This window comes from Acomys minous (genome assembly GCF_964271855.1).
Source record: "Acomys minous genome assembly, chromosome: 2".
Classification (NCBI taxonomy): Eukaryota; Metazoa; Chordata; class Mammalia; order Rodentia; family Muridae; genus Acomys; species Acomys minous.
The window spans coordinates 16,952,846-16,978,621 of record NC_140484.1 but is presented as its reverse complement, the minus strand read 5'-3'; the positions used below and the strand labels follow the sequence as shown (position 1 = coordinate 16,978,621).

Sequence of the window (25,776 nt, the reverse complement as noted above, 5' to 3'; positions counted from 1 at the left end):
TGGCAGAAGGAATGAAGGGCCACTTCTGAGATTAGATCATAAAAGATATGCTCCTGCCTTAGGCTTTCTCCCACCCATGGCTCACTCTGGTGACTCTGGAGTCATCCATTATGAGAAGAGTCTACAGAGAGGCTCCCATGACAACGAATGGAGCCCGAGCCCCAGAAGACAGCAGGCCAGGCCAACAGCCCAGCTCCATCCCCAAGAGAACACTAAGCTGGGGCCACCTGTCTTAGCCACTTCCAGTCCCTACCTGGAGAACCTGTGAGACGTATGTTTACCGCTTACACTTAGTAAGTGTCTGCTCACTTGCATGGGGCAATAGGGAATGGGTAAGGCCCTAGATTATAAGAATTAGATGAATGTTCTTTTGAGTATTTTTTATAATTATTCACAAAAAGGTTTACAATTTTGAGACAGGGTCTCACGTAGTCCAGGCTGGCCTCAAATTTGCTATGTAGCTTAGGATGACCTTGAACTTCTGGTCTTCTTGCTACTACCAGCTGTGCACAACGTCCTAGCAGCAAATATGTCGTAAATACCTCTTGGGAGATGTACACATAGAACTGAAATAAAAATTTCTTTAAAAAAAAAAAAGTACCTATTACTATAGTATATTCTGATATTTTCTATTTATTTTATTTAAAAAATAAATACTGAATGTGACCTACTAACCCTCCAGCCAGAACCCATCAGACTCTATGACACGCAAAACTTGTATTGCTAACACACTAACCACATCAAAGCCAACTGAAGTGAAAGAGAAAATGGGGACCACACGACCCCTGCACCATGTAAAATGTCATTTCCCCAGTGCACCCCCCCACCTCAGAAGGCCCCCTCTCCCACATCACCCCTGAATTAAACAACGGCACGAGCTCATACCTACAGCATCGCTGACTTCCAAGGCTGCCAACAACTGCTTTGAGACTTTAATCACTGTCTGCATATTTCCAAAAAGTCCCTCGAAGTCAATGTTTGGTACCTGAGAAAGAGAAACAAAGCATCAAGCTATACGGAGATGAAGTTAATAACAGCACTTCCTCAAGGTCACTGCTTCTCTCAGATGCCTCAGAACAGAGGCATCCAGCACCACCGTTGGTGTCATCCTCTGTCCCTGACTAATGTGTGGTCTGGCTTCAGAGTGTCCCCCTAGGGTTGGCTTGTTAAAGGTCTGTGGGGTTACCAGGAGTAGCTCTTTCAGTGGTGGAGACTACTTGGAGGAAGTTACATCACTGAGGAGCTATCCGAGGCCCCGCCCCTTCCCACTCTGTGCTTCCTGGATGCCAAGATGGAGCAGCTTTGTTCTACAGGCTCAAAAGCAACAGCTACAACCAACCACAGGCTGCAACCCCAACCCGAGGCTGTGTGCCCCGGCTTGGTCTGTCCCCCTTTTCCGCCAATTCTTTATTCTTCCCCCAGCGAGCCACTCAGTCTGCAATTACAGTACTGCGGAAGACACAGCCCTGACCCAGTCCCAACATTTTAGCCTAATGGACCACACTGACTGTCAGGCAGGCTGCCTCCCTTCCCACCCCCACCTGTGCCTGCTGCAGGGGCACCATGACCCGCTCAATGCACATCTCCAGATCCCGGATGTAGTCTTTTTCCGTCTGCACAAGTTCAGCCACCACCTTGGCTCTCTTCTCCAGCATCCTCTGCTCTGGCTTTTCAGTGGACACGGAGCCAGAGGGGACCGCCAGGGATGAAGACTGGGAAGACAGGAGGGTCATGTCTGGAGGGGAAGGGAAGACTGTTAGCAGCTGTGTGAAAAGGAGGCCTCTCTAGCACACTGAACCAGGAAGCAGCATTCCCCAGCTCTCCCCCACTGAGGACCACCACGTCTGATCAAACATGCTCAGCAAGCTGTCTCTGCAGGGAATCCCCCACAAGTGTGCAGGATCCTTCTCATTTTGTCCCCAAAGAAGCTGGATCACTCCAAGAGGACAATGTACTATCTGCTAGCTCTTTGTGAAGTTGAAATGAATGCCAGCCCTTATCAAGAACTAATTTTATTTAATCAGATATGAAACCTGCACTGTCACCTCTGCAGCAAAAAAACCAAGTTGGAAAATGAGGACATGGATACAGCACACTGAGAGTATTAACCTGGGGGCAGCGAGATGGCCCAGCTGGTAAACTAACTCACTTGCTGCCAAGCCGAGACCCACATGGCAGGAGGAAGAGACTCGACTCCTTCAAGTTGTCATCAGACCGCTACATGATTGCTGCTATGGCACACACACACACATACACACACACGCACGCACGCACGCACGCACAGCAGATAAAAAATGTAACAAAATGTTTTCTCAACATTATGAAAAGACAAGCAAAAAAGTTAATTAAAAAAATATTATGAGGAGCACATAACAGGAAAGAGAAAGGAATCGTCTACTTGAGATGAGAGGACTATTGGGCAGTTATGTCAGCACATCGTCACATGTGTAAAAGATTTGCCTCCCTAGCCTGCTGTGCGGAGTTGGTTATTTCACACGGTCCTTTGACAGACACAAACACTATAGGTGTTAAGTTCTTCAGTCCTATTTCATTTTTAAAATCCTGCCAGGTGTGGTGATGCACACCATCAGTCCCAACACTCCAGAGACAAAAGCAGGGGGGTTCTCTGGGAGCTTACAGACACGGGGGGAGGGGGAGGCTTGGACAACAAGTTCCAGTCCACCCAGGGCTCTCCATAATGGACCTTTTCTGGAGAAAAACAATCCTTTTCATCAGAGCTCACAATTCCGCTTACTTGGATGATGCACAGGATGAGACCAGCTGCTCACTTAAACAAACAGAAAAAAAAAAAAGCAAACTGAAGAAATGCAACAGTGAAGCCACGCCCCAACAAAGTCGCTAAGTAAATTCAGTGTGAAGCCGGATAACAATTCAAAGCAACCACAACAGTGTTCTCACTGCTAGTCTCTCAACTGACTTGAATCTCCAAAACTCTTTTCTGTGGCCACTAATCCTAAAGCGGGAGGAATGTCAGTGTTTACAGACCGGGGTGGGCGGCATCCTGCACTGCAAAGCAAGGAGGTCCTGCACTCGGGGGAGGGGAGATGCTAACAAAGACACGGGAGCTGGGAAGGGCAACCAGGCCCAACTTCAGTATCAAAATTAATCAGCAGGGCAACGCGTGATGATCCAGTGAATCAAGTAGGAGTCCACACCCTAACACACATGAGGAGTCGGAAGAGAGAGTTCTGTCTCTGGGCAGATGTCAAAGTGAAAGAACCAGAAAAATGACAGAGACCCAAAAAAAAAAAAAAAAAGTGCAAAAACATCATTTTCAAATCACCAGGGTAAATCATCTGTAGAGGATGAGATGGTGTGCCTCTAACTCCAGGCGAAAACAAGGGCAAACAAAAAACAAAACAAAAGAGCTCTTATGTAGATTATGCTGAGGATAATGGTGGAGTTGAGATAATCAGGATTTTTGCATAGTTTTAAATTAATAATTATACATTACATGTTAATTTTAAAAAATGAAAGGAAGAAAAAAATGACTACACAGAGGAGAAAGGACACCCTGACCTAGTAATCAAAATCAAGGTCACCAGTAATGGCCAAACATGTCACATGCTTCCAAATATGCCTGAAAACATCACACACCCCTTTTGCAGTTAGTTTTGAAATGAGTCTTGAGGAAACATCAAACTCAAATTGAGAATTTGTATTCTTCAAAAAGCCACTGACTGCCATGGCGGGTGGGTGGGTGGACCTCAGAGAACAAACCTAACAGACCACTTCATGACTTGAAGAAGAAAAGCTCCAAACACCATCTTGCTGGGGCTGCGAGCAGCTGTAGATTAGATAAGGCTACATCAATGTAACGTTTCCCGCAGTAGCCAATCCTTTCTGGCCACACAAGAAATGCCCATGCTTACTTGTGCCAGCCCCAGAGTTTTAACCCTAACTCAACAAAACACACTCAGAAGCCTACTAGGGGCATGGCACATCAATACACTCTCAGATGGCTGAGAAGCAAGAGGGGGGATGTGGGGGGGGGGGCACTAGGAAAAACATTGCTAATAAACTTAAGAGTACACAGAGATGCCAGCCTTTAACCCCAGCACTCAGGAGGCAGAGGCAGGCAGATCTCTGTGAGTTCGAGGCCAGCCTGGTCTACAGTGTGATAGCCAGGGCTACACAGAGAAGAAGCCCTGTCTTCAAAAACAAAAACAAACAAAAGAGTGCACAGGGAGTTCCTGGTACCACGACAATCTTCTTTCTATAACCTGCGCATTATTCCAAACACAGTTTGGAACAGCAGCTAACAGCAGCTGCTATCTTCTCTGAACTTTCTTCACGGCACAGGAAGTGGCAGCATTTCCACCGCCCCTCTCTTTCATCAGGTGCACCACGCGCACAGCTCCTTTCCTTAGTGCTGTGTGAGAATGGAGCCCAGCGCCCGGCACACGGGAGAAAAGTGCTTCTTCACCGCCAGCCTTGTCAGAGCACCTTTTTAAATGGAACTGTTGGTTTGTTTCCCTTTGTGGGCACACTTGGTGGTGCTTGTGTGTTATGTCACTCTCGAGGAGGCAGGAGGACCCAGGAGGTTCAGTACAATCCCCTAGATAGAGAGTTCTAAGCTAGCCTAAGTCACATTGAGAGCCTATCTCAAAAACAAAACTACCAAACAAATACCCACAGTGATTTTTAAAATGATAGGTTTTGTTTTGTTTTTAGACAGGATTTCTCTGCATAGTCCTGGATGTCCTAGAACTTGCTCTGTAGACCAGGCTGGCCTCAAACTCTTGAGATCCTCTTTAAACGCGTGGGCTACCACTGTCCAGCTTCAAAGTGACAGGTTCTTATCTTAGATCTTGCTAGTGGCAAACTGACAAGAGAAACCCATTGATACAAGACTAAGAAACCACAAAAAGAACATTTACTAATTCCAAGCACATCCGAGCTAACTTGCAGATTACATCCTGGAACTCACTTTAAAGTACGTGATAGCGATCATCCTTACCTAAGAGATTAAAAACCCAAGGCTGGGGAGGCTGACAGACTTGTCAAAGGCTCTGTGGAACAGCAGCTCTAGGTGTGGCCTAAAAAGATCAAGTCCAAGTGCTGTACCCACACCCTTGCCTGGGTCCTCAAGTGGAGAAGTTCCGGACCTTTCTGCTTCTAGTCTTTTAAGCACCATGCCCTGGAAACAGCTCTCTCCTGGGAATCACACATCCACCAGCGACAGCGACTGGGAGCGTAAGGCACCGGGCAAGCACATATTGATTAAACAGAAGCGGCAGCCCAGGCCAGGAGATTCCATTTTATTTATATTAAAAGTGAGAGCCCATCTTAGCCGTGAATACCTGTAATCCCAGCACTCGGGAGGCAGAGGCAGGCAGAACTCTTTGAGTTCGAGGCTAGCCTGGTCTACAAATCAAGTCCAGGACAGCCAAGGCTACACAGAGAAACCCTGTCTTGAAAAAACAAAACAAAAAACAAACAAACAAAAAAAGTTGAGAAAATTTATCCTAGACATTCCCACCCCCCTCCGACTTCCATAATGGCTGTGACACATTTTTCTCTTCCAGAATGCAGTTGGTTTTTGTTTGTTTGTTTTTGCAGATAGGCTCTTGGCTAGTCAAAACAACAACAACAACAACAACAACAACAACAAATGCCAAACCTGTTATTTAATAAGATAAAAGAAAGGCCCTCTGTGGGTACTGTTTGCAAAGCTGCAGTGTGCTGGGTACCACTCCTGAGAATCTGACTCAGCCAATCTGGGTGGGACCCAGGAATCTGACTTCTAACAAATGCCAGGTCTTTCCTAAGCCACCAGTGACCATCTTCCGGCTCCACTAACAACCATTCTCCACACAAAAATGTCTAGTTTGAAATCATCCCAAATGTAAAACAGTTATCCCTTCAGCCCTCGTGCGTGCTATGAAAAAGTTTGATAAACCATTTTAGAGAGTTCATGCCGAGGCAGAACTCTGGGCTAGGGCACTGGAGGCCCGAGATGGAGCAACACCATGAAGGGCACCAACTTTTTTTTAGTTGTTTTTTTTTTTTTTTTTTTTAGGATTCGGAAAACCAAGTTAAAAAATGGTTTCACACTTTCAACTACCTGCAGCGATGACAGGCTCTAACTCTTACCCTGGGAGCCTCACAAAAGTTCACCTCTGGGCAAATTCCTCATCTGTAAAACGAGAAGAACACCTGTTTTGCTGAGTCCTTGGGGGAATTCAATGTGATAACTCATCAAAAGGGAGTCCTTTTCCCACGGTGGGTGAGCCATTGCCCTCAGCACCAGACCAGGATGGGATACATAAATTAAGAAATGACCTGGGCATTGGTTCAGAAAGCCTATTTTCCTATAGGAACAAAATCTGAAGATGAGCACGCACACCGAGGAAACTGAGGCCCCGCATTAGCCTACAGACAAATAACCAGTGCGACCAGCAGGCACTTTCTTCTTACAGCTGTTCAGAAGCTGCGGCTGATGGCACGAATTTAGTGATTTAAAGCAAAACAAAAAAGTATTTGCAGGGCTTGAGGGTAATCCCCGCTTCCCGCCGCTCCTCTAAACCAAGGCTAGCTCTCCGCGGGCCAGGGCGATACCCCCAGATTCACTTCCACCAGCGGGTGGACCCATCGCTTCGTCCAATTGGTAAAGTCAGGCCCTATTCCCTAACTAAAGAGGGGTCGGCTGTGCTTGGAGAGGAAAGCCCAGCGCCTCCCGCCCCCGCCCCGGGTCCCACGCCGCACTCTTGTGCACCCGCCGCCTCCATCATACCTACGGCCTCGAGGTCCCACGCGCCGATGTGCAAGGATCAGCCGAGGAGACGAACCTTCCCAGCACCCAGAAAGAGCTCGGCCCCCTAAGCTAACGTGGGCTGAGTAAGGTCTGCCCATCCCCCAGGCTTTCCGAAATTTTCTCTGAATCGCTCAAGGCACGCAAGCCCCGCCGCGGGGCTGGTGGTAAAGGACGGAGCCGGACTCTATCCCTGCTGGACCAAGCACTCGCGCCTGCGCGCAACCCTTTCCTCGCTGGTTGCTTTCGCTATGTCCTAAAACCCTCGAGAAATTCCACCTCTGGCCACTACTGGCTCTTGACTTTTCAGCTATCTGCTAAACTTCGTTTGGGGAGGCTGTCCTTTTCCCCGGAGTGGCAGACGCCACATGAAGTGGGCAGCACTGTCTGCGGGGTGATGCCCTGGTCTTGCCAAGAGCACACAGCCCTGAGGTAGGTCCTACCCTCACAAGGCAGAGAGGCCTCAGGTGCGCAGGTTTGAGGACAGTCAGAATCCAGAACTAGGAATGAATGGCACCTGGAGCCCTACTCACATATTGCAAACACTTAAACTTTAAAGAAATCTAGGGAGATGAAACCTTCAATGTGTCATTCTGTAAATAAATGAAAAGAAAGAAAAAGGAGGGAAATGAAAGGAAAACGTGGAAACATTGCCATATATTTGTAAATACACATATGTTAATGTAAACATGTAGAGACACTCTGGAAGGGGAACACACCATTTTCATCACTGAATCAGCCTCAGGGAAGGTGAGATCAACGGGGATTTTAATCCAACCGGTACTTTTGAAATTTCGCTGCGTGCCGGGGACCGAACCCAGGGCCCCATGCACAGCTAAGCACTCCACCACGGCGTTACATTGCCAGCGCCCAGACGGGATTTTTTGGTGTTACGAAAGAGCATAATGAGTTTTTAAGAAAATAAAAAGTGACATCCCAAGATGCCTCTGTAGGGTGAAACTATAAGAGACTATCTTTGGTGATGATCTTTCCCAGAGGTGCAAAGCACCCCACCTCCCGAGGCTGCAGGAGGCTGCAGGGTGTAAACTGTGCTTTGCCTCCACCACTGAAGGAGCACCTTTGAGTTTTTAAAATCTATTTAAACAGATTTTTATAAGGCACTTAGGATATATGGCAAGCACTGCTACAGACACTCGCCTCCTCCTAACGACCCTGCCATCTGTCCCCCAAACCCACTTCGTTTTACTGCAGTAGAGAAATGAAGTGGCTGGAAAAGTGGGAGCTGGCTGTCTTGGTTCAACTGCAGGTGCCTCTCCTGCCAATTGGGACCTAGATGCCACATTTGGATTTTGGTAGCCACCTGGTGTCTAATGATGAAAAAGAGCAGTTTTAAAGTACAGTTCTACAAAGTCTTGACAGCCCTGGGTCAGCCATCATGACTGAACAGTGATGCACTTGGTACAAAGGCCATATTCCAATGGCTGTCAATTAAACCTAAGTATAAAGCAAATGATTATAAACCTATCTGATAAGATATGACTTGTCACACACAGTGAATATTAATGGCATTCCAGACACTGTGGCAGAAATGATGGAAAGGGAGCATTTTTAAATTTTAAAAATTAAAAGGCCAAAAAAGAAACAGTAGATAAAGTTGGGTTTCTCCAGTTCTTACTTCTGAAATGCTTTTTGTTTATGTATTTATAGAAACACTAGGAATTGAAGCGAGGACCTCAAACTCTACCTCCAAACTAAACAGTCCCCAAACAAGCCTTTTAACACAGGGGTTCACTTTTAGGAACTTATTGTGTAAATAACTGGACAAGTGCACACACAAGTGTGATCAGATAGTTACCAGAGATTTAAGTGGCGAAGAGGACCTGCTGCTCTTGAACAGGACCCAGGTTCTGTTCCCAGCGCTCACAAGATGTCTGACAAACCTCTGTAATTCCAGTTCCAGGCCCTTCTCTGGCCTCTGTGGGCACTGCATGCATGTGATGCACAGACATACACGGAGGCAAAACACCCATATACATTTTTTAAAACTAATTAAAATAATAAAGCTTTTAAAAAAGCCTAGAAATCGTTGAAACAGAAACAACCAAATGTACCTCCAAAGCATCCTACAGTGTGCCTGTATAAATAAACAATGATGTGTCCACGTGACAGGAAGTATTATGGTCATTAAGGTTTCTCTGTACGGATGGCTCGAGGCACAGTCCCGAGAGTGCTAGCTGAGCATGGAGGTGCTTCATAATAGTGACACCGCCAGAGTCCAAACTGTAGTCAGATCTCTGCCGGAGCAGAAGTGGGCATAGGACGACACAAGGATAATCTTTACACAGTGCACAAAAACACCATCCCAACATCCCAAGCCTTGAGTTTGGTCCCCAGCACTTCACAGACCCTGGCCTGGCGGTACAAAGCTGTAAACCCAAACACTCCGCAGGCAGAGGGTGGAGAATTAGAAGTTCTGGGTCATCCTTGGCTACACAGTGGATGTGAGGCTAGCCTGGGATACATGAGACCTTATTTAAAAAGGAGAGGGGCTGGGGATATAAATGGATAGGTGCCTGTGTACTAATATGCAGTGATACTTAGTGTGTGTTAACAAAAACAGTATACAAGCTAATTTATATTTTTAAAAAACCTGATGGTTTTGTTTAAAAGGGAAAGTTTGGGGTTTTTTTGTTTTTTGTTTTTATTTTGTTGATTCTTATTTATCTGTATGGGCACAGGTTCATCATGTGCACGCAAGTATACGGAAACCAGAAGAGGGTGTCAAAGCCTCAGAAACTGGGGTTCAGGTGACTGTGAACCATAGTGTGGGTGCTGAGAACCAAGCCTGGGTCCTTTGTGCTCTTAACCACCGGGCCATCCCTCCAGCTCCCAGAAAAGGCACTTTACATGCCCAAAACAAAGTGTTGAAGGTGTGGGAATTGTGCCTTTTTGATGTATGTTTAACATTAATCACACACACACACACACACACACACACACACACACACACACACACACCAATAACACGTGGAAAAGATATCTGCCAACACAGGTGAGTGTTCTCCCACTGAAGTCAGCTTCCATTACTTTGTAAATCTAGCTCAAGCTCTCTCTTCACTTAACAACCTGAGGGCTCTTTCTCGGCCTAATAATCTCTTTAAATTGGTGACAAAAATCAGGCAGTAGAACACTGCTGAAATGACACTCTGTAAGAGTGAAAGACAGCAGGCATGACACCGAGGCCTCTGGCCAGCCTGGCTTCCTTACGCTTCTGTGTACAGCCTGTGCAGCAAGCCCCCAGAGAAAGCAGCCTCGGAGTCTGTTCTTCCTCACCTCACCCCGCATGGAGGACTCCATCCTGGTTTTCTGTATTCCCGCGCCCTGGCTCCAGCCCACCTACCCAGCCCCCCCTCTTTTCCTCCAGCACCCACTTCAGTTTGCGCTTTCTCTGTGAAACTGTCGTCTGCAGGGATCATGGGAAAGGGTTTTGCTGAACTTCAGTGCTGAATTCCTTTCGTCTCAGGACCCCAAATCCCAACAGCATCAGAACAAACTTCCTCCCTGACCTTTGTTCAGGGACTGCCTGCCGGCCTGCCTGCTTTGGCCTTTAGCTGGGAGAAAATTCCTGCTGGGACAGATTCTTAGAAGGAGCTAGAAGCCACTCCCTTCTCCCCACTTTGTTCTCCAGGCTCCTTATCCAAGTTCCTACCCAGAATCCAGTTTCTATTCCTTAGGTCTGCAACTTATTATACCAAAGAATGCAAGGGGCAACCGAGATGGCATTCTGAACACACACTGAGTAAACATAAGGCCTGGAGAGGATGTCATTGGAGGCTTTGGACCGAGTTGTTATTTTTTATTTTAGTCTTTAGGTAGAAGTAAAATAATAAAGCAAAGATAGATAATTAACCTGAAATCTATTATCACTGCTTAATAAGAGGATTTTAGGGAGTGGAAAGCTGGTACATTAACGCTGAGGGCACACCCTGCTCTTCTGAGGACTCAGGACAGTTCCCAGCACTCACTTTTGGTTTCTGCCAGTGTGGTCACATGCACAAACTCACACACATATGCAGATAATTAAAAAACACAAATAATTTGTTTTGTTTTGTTTTTTGAGACAAGGTTTCTCTGTGTAGCCCTGGCTGTCCTGGAACTCTCTTTGTAGACCAGGCTGGCCTCGAACTCAAAGATATCCACCCATCTCTGCCTCCCAAGTGCTGGGATTAAAGGCGCTTGCAACCTTTCCTTTCTTACGTTGCTTTTGTTAGGATATTTTATCCCAGTAACAGGAAAAGAAACTCAGGCTCCCTGTAACGTATGCCATGCCTCTGCTGTGAAGTAGGCTACCTACTACCAAAGGTTAGCCTCTGCTCAGCCGCATCCTTCAAGGCCTCTCAGTGGCATGTGTTCTGCGCCTCTGTTGACTTCCTAGTACTTCCTGCTCTTCTAAGTTTGCTTAAGCAGAAAAAGTCCACAGACTTCCGGTTTCAACTCTCTGGGCAATAAGACTACAATTCCTTCCTGATCTAGGAGTGTCTGATGGCCTGGGCATTTGTCAGCTCCTCACTTATAAATTAAGTAATTTGAATTTCAGTGCTTTTCATACTTTTAAAAATATGACCCATATTTTACTCTGTGTGTGTGTTTGTGTGTGTATACATACATATATATACAAAATGTGTGCATATATATGTGTGTGTATACTCACACATACATTAAAACATGCTCTTTGACTATACTAGATGTAGATTTAAAATTCACCATTAACTTTTATTTGAATCAGATGTGCTGGTTCACATCTATAACCCGGCACCTGCGGGTTAGGGAAGTGAGGCTGAGGCAGAAGGTTGAATGTGAGTCTAGGCTATACAGTGAGTTGTAGGGCCAGCCTGGCTTGAGAACCTGAAAGAGACTCAATCGTGGCATGAATTTAATCCTAGTACTTGGGAGTAAGGGGCCAGAAGATCAGTCAGTTTGAGGAGCCAGCCTCGGCTACATAGCAAGTTTTAGGCCAGCCAGAGATACATAGAAAGACCCTGTCTCAAACAAACAAAAAGAAAGAGAGAAAGGAAGGAAGAAGGAAGGAGGAAGGAAGGAGCAAATAAGAAAGGGGAAGCCCACAACTCTTATTTTTCAGAAATGCTGCTTGCAATCCACTAAATACACTCTAAGGCCCAGTCATGAGTGCTGGAGAGCAGCTCAGCATTGCAGAGGACCAGTCTTGGTTCCTCACACCCACATGGTCTCTCCCAACCATGTGTGACCCCAGTCCCAAGAGATCTGACATCCTCTTCTGGCCTTCATGGCATCAGGCATGCACATGGGTCACAGACACACATAGAACACTCATATACATAAAGTAATAAGTTAATTTTGTAAAAAGACCCAGTTATGAGCTACCCACTATTTATTAGAAGCATTAGATCTGTTAGCATGAAAAGTTCCTTCTAGAATTAATATAAACTATTCTGTGGTGTGGCCCTCCCAACCTGGAACCCTTAGCCTTGGCTCTCCCAGAGTTCTTCTTTCAGATTCTTCTCTATAAGACTTCTTCATCTCCAGACCATAATATCACTCACATTCAACACAAGTAACGTGGAATTTAAGACTCCAGGTCCCTTCCTGTCATAACTGCTCACAGTCTTAGCAAATGTAAAACCTTAGGACTCACACAGTCCAGAAGTGGTGGCTTACAGTGTGCTGACCTTCCTGCTGATAACTAATTACCAGCTCCAGACATGCATTAAAATGATAATTATATGTAGGCATCACAAAACAATCAAAAGCAGCAGCAGCTAAAGAGGATATGACTTGAAACAAGAAAGTGCAATTAGGCCACATTCCAATTTACCCATTTTTCTCCCTGAGGCAATTTCTAGTTTTTGACAAGTAAGGGAAGAGAGCCAACAAGTGGACAGCCTGGACTGAGAAGCCAGAGTTCAAGTCTCAGGCTAGGAAAGTCCTTCAGGGAAGACACCGAGGAGAAGACCCCAACAACTATGGAGAAATTCCCCCTCAAACCCCTGAACAGACTGTGCATGCCTGTAATGAGGCAACAAGACGCTGCCAGAAAACAGCAAGTGTAGCTGAAGAGCAACTGAGGTGGGCTGGGAAAATCTCAAAGTAGAGAGCCTGCAGCTCAGAGGTTCACTCAGCCTTTCCAGTTTTCACAGAAACCTGACACGTAAGGAGTGAAAGCCTCCTGGGTCCTCGGACCACACCCTAGGGCTAAGGTCCAAAACTATAACAGACTAGTCCCAACCACCCAAGACAGGCGTACGCTGAGGAGGAACGGGGAGAGGAGGGAGCCGGGGAAAGGCCTGGCCTCTGGCTGGGGGAAGGAGCAGCTGCTTCTTTGGTAGCTGGATGGAGGGATGGGACAGAGAATAGAGAAGCAGATGGGATGTGTCACCCTTAAAGCCGAAGTGTTTACTCGGGAGGCAGAGCAGGTGGATCGCTGTGAGTTCGAGGCCAGCCTGGTCTACAAAGCAAGTCTAGGACAGCCAAGCTACACAGAGAAACCATCTCGAAAAACCAAAGACCAAACCAAACCAAAACAAAAAGCGCCAAAGTGTTTACAAATGTCCAACAGGAGCAGTGCCTATAAATCTGTGCTTCGGGGACCCATGGGGTGACAGTCAGACTAGCGGGCAATTTATAAAGGGAAAGGGAGTCGGTGGATAAAACTCACACACAGACAATAGTGTACAGGCACTTACTATTCCAGACACGTGAGCAATATCTTTTTATTGCTGTTGTTTTTTTTACACCGGGTTTCTCTGTTTAGCCTTGGCTGTCCTCGATTCAGATTTGTAGACTAGGCTGGCCTCAAACTCACAGAGATCTGCCTGCTTCTGCCTCCTTGAGTGCTGGGATTACAGACATGCAATGCCATGCCCAGCTGTGAGCAGTATTTTTAAAAAACATTTTTAAATGTGTGTGAGTATTTTGCTTGCATGCATACTACATACATCCCTGGTGCTCTCAGAGGCCAGAAAAGGGCATTGGCTGCTCTAGAAACGTAGCTACAGGAGGTTGTGAGCCATGATGGTGCTTGGAACTAAACCTGAGTCCTCTGCAAAAGCATAAAGATATCTTAAGCATTGAGCCAGCCCCATAGGAAACATCTTGGTTTAGCCAATAGGGAATCTAAAGCTCAGAGAGGCTAAGCAATTTGCCTGAAATAACACAGTTGGTAAATCCTGGAGCTGAGGTTTGAACCCTAGGCACACCCACTCTAACACACTTGTTTTCTTCCGCAGTGTGTGCTGCTGCTAGGTAACCCACAGGGCAGTACAGGGTCATAGCTGGTACTCAAAGACAGCGACCAGCAGTATAGGAAGCCTAGAGATTTCTAGCAAGGATGAGATATTTCAACTGGCCAAGGGGGTATCAGGCATATAAGAAGGCCACCAGCTCCAAGAGGAATCCTCGTGGTTTGGATACAAAGATGGAGAGCCGTGAAAATGCAAAAGATAAGGTGGAACCGAGCTGGTTTCGGAGAGCCCATAGGGCACATTACAACACACCAACCAGAATAAACACCTCCATGACAGTTAGGAGGCTTCCAACAACAAGGAACTGCAGGCAGGAAGCAAAGTCCACCCAGGAAGCGGTGTGGGGGAGGGAAGAGGAGCCACATCCAAACCCACACAAGGAATCACAGTCCGACGCTTCTCTTTGAGCTGTAAGGAATGTAGAAGTCACCCAATCCCCATGATTTTAGACAGAAAATGAATTCACGGAAAGAAAAGAAGAAAGATTAGCTGCTGCTAAATTCCTCAGCCTCCCAGATGAAGCCGGGTTTGATCTCATTTTTATCTTCATTAAGTGCAGGTACATCAAGCCAGCTTTGTTCAAATAGTGGCTCGGAAATTCTGAGCCTATCAGGGCCATGCTAGGGGAGCATGGGATAGAATGTGGGCACATCTGGGGCTGCAACGGGAGTTTATCGCTCAGTCTCTGATGGCCCCAGTACAAAGCTAAGCAGGCAGCCGTTCTGTGGGGGCCCTAAGAAAGTTTCCTCTTGGAAGGAGGGTATGAGGGGGTCTTTCAGATCACCTACCCTCTCCAGCCCCTATCCTCCTGCCATAACCTGCTCCCCTAAGGCCACACCTGGCCAGAACAACACAGGCTGTTTAGGCCCGAGGAGAACACAAAAGTTCAAGCTGGGCGTGGCGGCACACACCTTTAATCCCAGCACTTGGGAAGCAGAGGCAGGTGGGTCTCTCAGTCTGAGGCCATCCTGGTCTACAGAGTGAGTTCAGGACAGTCAGGGCTACATAGAGAAACCCTGATTCAAAACAAAACAAGCTATATATATATACTTATCAAATGAAGAACTGAAGACATAAAGCAAGAAAGAGGCCACATGACAGACTCCTGACATTCCCACTTTGCAGACCACTGAGGGAGCTAACCTAGCAGGTGCAAAGCCTGGCGGCCAACTGCAGTCAGCTTCTGGATTCCATAGGAGCTCTTGGGCTCACTTTGCTGGCTGGACTGTAATATCAAGGAAAGAACAGCCTGTGGCACAAATCAATGCTCTTTTTCCACTAAAGTCTAAAGACGTTTAGGGACTGAAATTTGCCAGAAGGATAATTTTTACCACTATGTCACATTGACAATCATGCTGTCCCTACAAGAATGAAGACATTAGCATAAGGACGGAAAGAGGTTCGCTGATGGATGCAGCTGACAACCAAGAGAGAACGAGCGCCCACCAGAGGTTGTCTTGTTTGAGGGGCACAGCACATCATTTGTGACACTACTGTCAAACCATTGCTCGGCAAAATACTCCCCCGCACACCCCCAAACATCATGTCTCCAGATCGGTCTGATGCAAACACACGTAGGGGCCAAGGTTCTGCACATATATCGGCACCTCTGGCGATGCTACCATCATCCATGTCACCTATTTCCAGGGTCCCTCTTTAGCCTACCAGAAGGCTGGCTGGACTCCTACCTTGGGGCTTCGTCCTTCTCTGCACAAACTCTGAGCGTCTCAGGCTGCTGGGAGCCGTGCGGCGGAAGCAGCTGTTCCTTCCCCAAGCCTCTGAGCCCGTTAAGGCTCGTGCCTCCCCTGCGTGCCAGGTGCTGCCTAGTGCAGGGCCCCCAGCAATTCCACAGTGATGGTCTCCTTGCTCTGCCGCGGGATGCGGCTGCGGACCTGCAGCCAAGGTGGCGTCTCTAGGTGCTCTCACTCCCAGGCTGACAAAGTCATCACACTCCAAGTCCCCTCCTCCATGGGGAGAATCCACATGTCTGTGATGAGGAGACTCAGAGTTCACAGGGAGAGGATCAGGGTCTTTATCTTCTGTATCAGAATTAGCCAGGTCCGTGGGATAAGTCTTTGCTTTGGGGTAGACTTTATTACTTTGGAAAACCTTCCTGTCTTCTCCAGAGTAGCTAACGAACTCTTCAACTCCACTGATCCCATTCAAACCTAGAAGCCCCAGAGACTCGCCGCTGGTATAAGGCCCAGGAACGTGACATGATGTGCTGTAGTCTCTATAATCCAGGTTGAGTCCTTTACAATCCTCAAGGCTGTAATTAAAATTCCCCAGGTCCATGTACCAGTTCTGCGGTTGATATAAATTCCCCAAAGAGTCTCCCAAATCCCAGCAGCCATTCCTTGGCTTGGCTTTCGGCAGCTCCTCGGGACTATACATCAGACCCTTACAACCTACACAGCCGTTCACCTTCCCACATCCTCCAGCTTCCTGAAGCAAATGCTCCTCTGTCCCAGGCCTGAGATCCGCACAGGCTACGTCTGCTCCATTCCCGTAACCAGCATAGGCTTCTGGGAAGAGACTATCCTTCCCCCTCCCATTTGTTTCCCCAGATTCCATATCGTTTGGTTCACTCTGCTCAAACTCCCAGTACCCACAATCCCTTTTTCTGTAGGGCCGATTGCGCCCCTTGGCCCAGCGTGTAGAGTCCTGGTCATTTTCTGTGTGGAGCCCAAGCGGCTCAGTGAGGCTCCTTTTCCGGAGGCTCCTGCAGTCCTTGTAATCCCAGCTGGAGCCCCAGGGCCCTTTCTGCTCGGCTCCTCTTTCCTTCCCAATCTCATGCGCTGCACTCATGTTCGCTCTGACCACGGGTTTTACTTCTCAGTTCCATGGACCTGGGTCGGGCCGAAACTCAGAACAGGTGCAGTCTAGCCTCAGGCAGGATCTGTCCTCCTTAAAATGTCTTCCAAGCACCAGAGGCTTCCTGTTGCTGTGGCCCGAGTGCAGGGCGATGTAGAGTCATTTCAACTTCAGGATCCAATCAGTGAGCTACTAGCTTCTCCTCGGAGGCCAGGAGATAATTAGTAACTAGACTCCATGTGATGGGTGTTGGCAGCACTGTGGTGTTCCCCAGAGCTGGTCAGACTGGCTGGGCTGCTTCATACTCTGAAGGTACAGGCATTCTGATGCCCTCAAGGGCTTGTAGGGAAAAAAAAAAAAGGCACCGTGAAAGAGAAAGAGCTCCCTTGCAAAGCCCAGGCCGGGGTCTTGTGTCAGTCTGCAGGTTCGGCATGAGGACAAATGCTTGCGCGGGCAGCTCAAACTGGCCCTCCAGACCCCGCTGAAAGCCTTGGACCTCAGAAACTCTTCCCCAACAAGCGCAGCTCCCCTGCCCAGAGAGTTTGCTCCTGTGAGAGTGTCCAGTGACCAGGCAGTGCACATTCAAACCACCGCCACTCAAGCGTCAGCTGCTGGAAGCCATCCTACTGAGGAACGGTAGGAATTCCTACAGCTCTCTCCGTCATGGTAATCATGGCGTGAACTCTTATCAAGAGAAACAGTTAGGTTCCCTTTCTTAGACACTCTCCTTATCAGAAAGCATCACATCAATCCATTTTCTAAAATTATTTTCTTTCTTTCTCTCTCTTTTTTTTTTTTTTTTTGTTTCTCGAGACAGGGTCTCTCTGTGTAGCCTTGGCTGTCCTGGACTCACTTTGTAGACCAGGCTGGCATCGAACTCACAGCGATCCGCCTGCCTCTGCCTCCCCAGTGCTGGGATTAAAGGCGTGTGCCACCATGCCGGGCCTAAAATTATTTTCAGTTCAGTTTATACGCTATATTTAAGAACTAGAGAATTTGGCTAAAATCATAAAGACTGGCATGATAGATAGGTAGATAGATAGATAGATCTTTTTAAAAAGTTTTATTTATTTATTATGTATACAGTGTTCTGCCTGCATGTACACCTGCAGGCCAGAAGAGGGCACCAGATCCCATTATAGATGGTTATGAGCTACCATGTGGTTGCTGGGAACTGAACTCAGGACCTTTGGAAGAGCAGCCAGTGCTCTTAGCCTCTGAGCCATCTCTCCAGCCCCCAGTAGACCAACCTTAGACATGAGCATCGAGGAAGAGAAGATAAACAAAGGGATGCCCACATGCGACATCACAAAGCCATGCACTACAAAGTAAAAGGCAGGTGACAAATGCTAAGCAATAAACACATCAGCAATGGCAAAGAAGTCAAGACCTGCATATCCCAGGAGAGCTTTCACACAGGCCTCAATTGGACCACGTTTCCAGCCGCCTGCTCCAGCCATTAGATATACAAGGATAATCTCTTTAACTTTTATCTACCTCGTAGTTCTGGTGCTCGATCTGCCCTGCCTGTAATTCAGTGTTTATTCTACTGCTTATAAACTGCATATTCTTTCCAGGACGCAACTGTCCATCTATAGGATGGCTTTGGTGACTCCCCTGAATCTCCCAGCCCTAACAGTCCTCTGTTCTATTTTTCCCTCACAGCTTCCTTGATGGGTTCTTGAGAGCAGTGTGTCTTCCTTTGATGGACTCTGCATGCTAGGCCAAGGGGCGGAATCAGCCTTACAGAAAAAGGGATTGTGGGTACTGGGAGTTTGAGCAGAGTGAACCAAACGATATGGAATCTGGGGAAACAAATGGGAGGGGAAAGGATAGTCTCTTCCCAGAAGGCTATGCTGGTTACGGGAATGGAGAAGACATAGTCTGTGCGGGTTTCAGGCCTGGGACAGACTGAATCTCAGGAGAAGCTCAGAAGTTTTGACAAGCTAAAGAGAGTCCCAAAGTGGACAAAATCCAAGCATGGTGGCACAGGCCTGAAAACTCAGCTTACTCAAGAGGTGAGGGAGGAGGCTTACAAATTCAGCCTGCCTGAGCAACTTAGTGAATCCCTTTCTCGAAAAGGGAGGAGACAGAGTGATGGTGCACATCTTTAATCCCAGGAGGTAGAAACGGGGCTTTCTTTGAGTTCGAGGCCAGCCTGGTCTACATACTGAGTTTCAGGACAGCCAGGGCTACACAGAGAAGCCCTGTCTCAAACAACAACAACAAAAGCAGCCCATGTATTCTCTTCTCATGAGCCTTTCAATCATCATCAGCAGGGACAGTCCCAGCCATTCTGGCTTCTGTGTGTTTGTGTGTGTGTGTGTGTGTGTGTGCGTGTGTGTGTGTGTCTGTGTGTCTGTGTGTGTCTGAGTGAGCATGAGCTATGATTGGCTCTAGAAGTCAAGAAAAATGTCCTGTTTGATCTTCACTATCCCAAGTAAGTAAGCAATTATTTTTGCCATAGATAAAGAAATAATCCAGGTGGGTGTGGTGAGGAATGCCTCTAATTCCAGCACTTGGCAGGAAGATTGGGAGTTCAAGGTCATCCTGGCTAAACAGCAAGTTCAAAGCCGGTGTGACCTCCATGAGACTCTGGGTGCTGGGTAACTAGTCTGGGATCACTTACACGGCTACACGAACCCAGGTCTGCTTGACTTCATGGCACCAGACAAAAACATAGCTACATCTAGCATGTGCATTCTACCATGTTACCGTGCTGCCTACCAGGCTGTAATTCAGAAATGCATGTCCACAGGCACCCTCCTACCCACACTACCATCCTCTCATCTCAGTCGTGACTTACTGACCTCCCACCCAGTGCGGCTCCTGGGCCACCAGCACACCAACATTCGGATCCCCACAGAGGCACATAAGACTGTTGTGCTGATGGGGTTAGTAATCTACAAAGACTATGATTTTCTCACCAAACAAACAGGCAACAATATTTGGAAAGACAGCTTTATGCAAAACAATAGAAAACTCACCAGACGGTGAGGCTGCTTATATTTTTGAGACAGGGTCTCACTACATAGACCAGGTTAGTCTGGAACTCACAGAGGTCCACCTGCCTCTGCCGCCTGAGTCCTGGGATTGAAGGAATATGCCACCACACCTGGCTGTTTTGTTTCTTTCTTGTATTATTCGTGTGTGTCTGTGTGTGTGAGTGTGTGTACCTTAGTGCAGGTGCCCTCGGTTTTGAGCCTCCATCTGGGTGGGTCCTCTTCCAGAGCAGTCTGTGTTCTTAACTGCTAAGATATCCTTTCAGGCCCAGCTGAAACTTTCTTATGTGTGAAATGAGGAAATTAATGGTCTCTCAGCTTATAAGTCTAAAATTCTATGATCATGCTTAATTCTGATCCAACCGAAAGCACAGATTAATTTTCTGTGTTTGGGAAGGCGCATGCCTTTAATCCTAGCACTCGGGAGTTTGTGGCAGCCTGGTCTACACAGCAAATTTTAGGCCAGCCTGGGGTACATAGTGAGACTCAGTCTCAAAAACAAGTCAAAACAACAACAAAAAGATTAATCACCCTTGTTGGGCACTGTGCTAGAGCCATAATAATCCCAGCAAGTGGTGGAGGCTGGGGGTTGGGGTTGGGGGTAGCTCAAATTTGAGACCAGCTAGAGCTACATATAAGATACTACTTAAAAATGGGGAGGAGCAGTGAGCTAGCTCAGGTAAAACAGGTAAAGGCATTTGCCATCAAAACCTATTATCAAACTCCACATGGTTGAAGGAAAGAACTGACTCCTAAAAGCTGTCCTCTGACCTCCAACTACAGGCCAAGGCACACACACAGGAACGTAGCTTTTACATTTCAAGGGGGAAAGTGTGTGTGTTGGGGGGTGAGGGAGTTGAGCTAGCTCATCTGTAAAACAGGCACTCACCACCAAGCCTGATAACCTGGGTTCAAACTCCCAAACCCACAAGGAAGAAAGAGAAAAACAACTTCTGCAAGTTGTTCTTGTCCTGTGACCTCTACAAGCAGAGAAACACACACACACACACACACACACACACACACACACACACGAGAGAGAGAGAGAGAGAGAGAGAGAGAGAGAGAGAGAGAGAGAGAGAGAGACAGAGAGACAGAGAGACAGAGAGACAGACAGAGACAGAGAGAGAGAGAGAGAGAGAGAGAGAGAGAGAGAGAGAGAGAGAGAGAGAGGGCGGGGTGGGGGGAGGGGAGGAGGGAAAGAGACTGTTTGGAAAACAAATTTCTCTAGCAACTGTATCTCTGATAAAGCAAGCATGATAAGAAAAGCACACCTGGTAAGCTGGCCAAGAGAAGAGATAAAAAGAGAAAACTAAATCATAGGTAAGGAGACACTACTTATGAATGATCAGAGGCAGACATGATGTGAAACTAAGAGGAACTATCACAGTGTAAGTGACTTGAAAGGCTGTTTGTGGTTTGTGCTGCCGACTGAATCCAGGCCTTCCCACACACTGGGCAACCATGCTACCACGGAGTGGTCTACACCCCCAACCCTGTTTGTCACTTTTTAGTTCCTAGACAGGGTCTTGCTAAGTTACCTAGGCTGGCCTTGAACTCACAGTGTAACAAACAACCTAGGCGAGCCAGGAGCTAGTGATCTGCCAGCTTCAGCCTTGCCAGCAGTTGAGGTTACACACCTGTGCGTGGAGCCCAGCAATTCCACTTTTCTCTGTTTGACTTCATACTACACCCCCCTCTCTTTCATGTTTCTCTGTGTAGCCTTGGCTGCCCTGGACTCGCTTTGTAGTCCAGGCTGGCCTCGAACTCACAGCGATCCGCCTGCCTCTGCCTCCTGAGTGCTGGGATTAAAGGTGTGCGCCACCACACCCAGTTCATAGGCCTTAAAGATACCACTTAGAGATGAATGTGAAGAACCTGGGGCTTTTCCTACCTTACAGCAACACAGAAGCTTTCAGACTGACAGGCTGCTACAAAAGAAAGAGGGAAAGGGAGAATAGCACACCGGTTTTGTCAGCTGGGACGGCTGCTGCCACACAAGCCTGGACACGGGCATTCCTCACCCACTCTTCTGCTCCCTTGTCTTTTTTTTTTTTTTTTTTTCTCTCTCTCTCTTTTTTGGTTTTTCAAGACAGGATTTTTCTGTGTAGCCTGGGCTGTCCTCAAATGCACAGTGACCGCCTGCTGGGATTAAAGGTGTGTGTCACCGCACCCAGTTTCTCTCATCTATTTTTATGAGACAGGGTATCAATATATATCCCTGGCTGGCCTGAACTCACTTTGTAGACAAGGCTAGCCCAGAACTCAGAGTTAAAGGTGTGAGCTACCATGCCTGGCTTCATGATAGCTGGGTAACTTTCTCCTTCTGAAAGTCTTTCTTTACATGGCTTTCCTTCTACTCCACTCGCTCTCCAGTGCGGCTCCACACCCCTCGATCCTGGGAGGGCTCTGGCGCTAAGCTCTGGACCATAATCCCAGTTAGCCAGCACACAGCGGCGTTAGAAAGATGGAGCTAGGGGTTGTAGGGACATCCAGGAAAATGCCTGCCAAGCGAGCATAAGGACCAGAGTTTGACCCCCAGAACACACATCAGAGCTGGGTGCTATGGGGTATGTTTCTAAAACCAGCATGGAGAGGTGGGGACGGAAGGACCCCTGGGCCTTCCTTACCTGCCAGCCTGCCCTGATTGGACAGCACAACACCTAAGGTTGACCTTTGGCCTCCATACATGTGCACACACAGACACAAACACACAGAAGCACACACTATCAGGAGCATGATTCCTACTCTTGTTCATACATGTGCACACACAGACACACACACACAGAGGCACACGTACAAGATGGACACTATCAGGAGCGTGGTTCCTACTCTTGTTCATACATGTGCACACACAGACACACACACACAGAGGCACACATACAAGATGGACACTGTCAGGAGCGTGGTTCCTACTCTTGTTCATACATGTGCACACACAGACACACACACACAGAGGCACACATACAAGATGGACACTGTCAGGAGCGTGGTTCCTACTCTTGTTCATACATGTGCACACACAGACACACACACACAGAGGCACGCGTACAAGATGGACACTATCAGGAGCATGGTTCCTACTCTTGTTCATACATGTGCACACACAGACACACACACACAGAGGCACACGTGCAAGATGGACACTATCAGGAGCATGGTTCCTACTCTTGTTCATACATGTGCACACACAGACACACACACACAGAGGCACGCGTACAAGATGGACACTATCAGGAGCGTGGTTCCTACTCTTGTTCATACATGTGCACACACAGACACACACACACAGAGGCACACGTGCAAGATGGACACTATCAGGAGCGTGGTTCCTACTCTTGTTCATACATGTGCACACACAGACACACACACACAGAGGCACACGTACAAGATGGACACTATCAGGAGCGTGGTTCCTACTCTTGTTCATACATGTGCACACACACACACACACACACACAGAGGCACGCGTACAAGATGGACACTATCAGGAGCGTGGTTCCTACTCTTGTTCATACATGTGCACACACAGACACACACACACAGAGGCACACGTACAAGATGGACACTATCAGGAGCGTGGTTCCTACTCTTGTTCATACATGTGCATACACAGACACACACACACAGAGGCACACGTACAAGATGGACACTATCAGAAGCGTGGTTCCTGCTCTTGTTCATACATGTGCACACACAGACACACACACACAGAGGCACACATGCAAGATGGACACTATCAGGAGCATGGTTCCTACTCTTGTTCATACATGTGCACACACAGACACACACACAGAGGCACACGTACAAGATGGACACTATCAGGAGCATGATTCCTACTCTTGTTCATACATGTGCACACACAAACACACACACAGAGGCACACATGCAAGATGGACACTATCAGGAGCGTGGTTCCTGCTCTTGTTCAGCACAGCTGCCTCTAGGCTAAGGCTGCTGAGGAAACTTGAAAAGCAGATCCCACTTTGGTTAGCTTTCGCGCTGGGCTACCTGGAGCCCAGATCTGGAAATAAAGGGGCAGAAAGGCAGTTAAGCTCAAGTGGAAGTCCCCAGCAGAGAAGGAGTCTCCATTCTGGTGAAGAGACTGCTGGTTGGAGACAGGGAGGACAGAAAAGGAAGGCCTAGAGTTAGGAAACACGTAATTTTCCAATTATTGCTTTTCCCCACCAAATCTCAGAAACCAGGTCCCTCTTCAGGTCGGAACACACTGTCATTGCTGTGGCTACAATAAGGCCGTGTGTAAGGACTCTGTAAGACATTGGTCCAGATTTGAATCCCAGCCCTATTTACTGTGAGACTCTAGGCAAACCTTGGTTCTCTCATCTGCCAATCGTGGGCAGTTTCAAGGACCAGGTAAGTGCATGAGAGTACCTTGTGTATGTTTTAACAGTGATGAGAGCACAGTTAGTTGTAACTACTATTACTACTCACTTTTAGTGTCTACATAGTCAGACAGCTACTCCGCTAATAGGAAGGCTTGGTTCTCATTAGATCTCTTTTCTTTTCTTTTTGTTTTTGTTTGTTTGGTTGGTTTTTCGAGACAGGGTCTCTCTGTGTTAGCCTTGGCTGTCCTGGATTCGCTTTGTAGACCAGGCTGGCCTTGAACTCACAGCGATCCACTTGCCTCTGCTTCCCAAGTGCTGCGATTAAAGGCGTGCGCCACCACGTCAGGCTAGATCTCTTTTCTTTTTACCTATGCATATTCTCTGCGTACTCTTATTCATTCATAGAAACTCCCGCCCCCACCCCAACTAACGGCTGTGGTTTTACATAGCATCCCTGTGCTGCTGTACCCCTACAGCAGGCCTGGGACTTGCAATCCTCCTGCCTCAGTCTCCCATGTAGCTGGGATTCCAGGTCTGTGCCGGGGAACTCAGCAGTAGCTCTGTGCTCACGCTGCCCAGTCATGTCTCCCGCCCTAACTGGAGCCTTGAACTCAAATAACCTGACCAATACTTTAACCTGGGCGTCTTAGTAATTCAATCAAAACTGAGGCCCTGACCTCTGCCCCTTGCTGCGTGTGGAAAGAGGGAATCTCAATCAAGGAGTTGCCTCCATCAGTCGGGGCTGTGGGCGTGTCTGTTAGCATTTTCCTAACTGCTAACTGATACAGGAAGGCCCAGCCCACGGTGCACACTACGCTGAGCAGGTGAGCCTGGGATATATAAAGACAGTAGGGAAGACAGGCAAGGAGAGCAGGCCAGTAACAGTGCTCCTCCGTGGCCTCTCAGTTCCTGCCGTGCCTTCTTTTGATAATAGATGGTGACCTGAAAGCTACAGTAAACTCTTTAGATCCCATGTTGCATTTGGTCTTGGTGTTTATCACAGCAACAGAAAGACACAGGACGCCCCTCCTTCCCCGTCCAGCTCAACCCGGAGCCTTCACTGGCTCAATCCTAGCGGCTGCTCGCACTCTCCAGTCACCCCGCTTCCTCTCATTTGCTGGCTTCTCACACCCAGTCCAGCAGCAAGTCCTAGGGGCTCAGGTTTGAAATATGCCGAGGGCTGCGCTCCTCCAGCCCCGCTGCTCCACCCCAGTCCAGGCTGCTGGCATTTCTTCTCTGACCACAGCAGCGACCTCATCACTGGTTTCTGTGTAGGTATGTCTAACCACATGGCCTTCTATCCACAGTGCTGCTGGCTCCCTTGCTGTAGATGAAGAACCCCCAAGCCGGCTCCTACTTGAGCCAGGACGGCCTTCCTGCAGTTTCAGCTCTGTCTCATCCCTCTCCTCCACAAACAGCCTTGCTGGCTCCGGCCTGGCAGGCACCTGTCACCTTCCATGGCGTCTTCTCTGCTTTCTTTTCTCCCCAGGCTCTTTTCCCTACTGAAAGGCTATATATTTATTCACTTACTGTCAGCCTCTCTCACAATAACAATGACTGCTGTCATTTCAGAAAACCATGCTGACTCGCATGGGAAC

The 25,776-nt window shown here is 47.8% G+C and overlaps 1 protein-coding gene across 2 annotated transcripts in view; it reads right to left on the bottom strand.

Moving 5' to 3' along the window:
- DNMBP (dynamin binding protein) overlaps positions 1-25,776 on the bottom strand; it is a 97,078-nt gene that overhangs the window by 22,566 nt on the left and 48,736 nt on the right. Inside the window, exons 1-3 of one of the 2 annotated variants that reach the window (XM_084754821.1) lie at positions 15,705-17,010; positions 1,542-1,735; positions 886-985 (exon numbers count right to left, since the gene is read on the bottom strand). In XM_084754821.1, the coding sequence (XP_084610947.1) occupies positions 886-985; positions 1,542-1,735; positions 15,705-16,824 (1,414 nt within the window). In that variant the 5' untranslated portion in view covers positions 16,825-17,010. Of the gene's footprint in view, positions 1-885; positions 986-1,541; positions 1,736-15,704; positions 17,011-25,776 lie in introns of those variants that run through there. The other variant, XM_084754820.1, reaches the window with a different exon arrangement.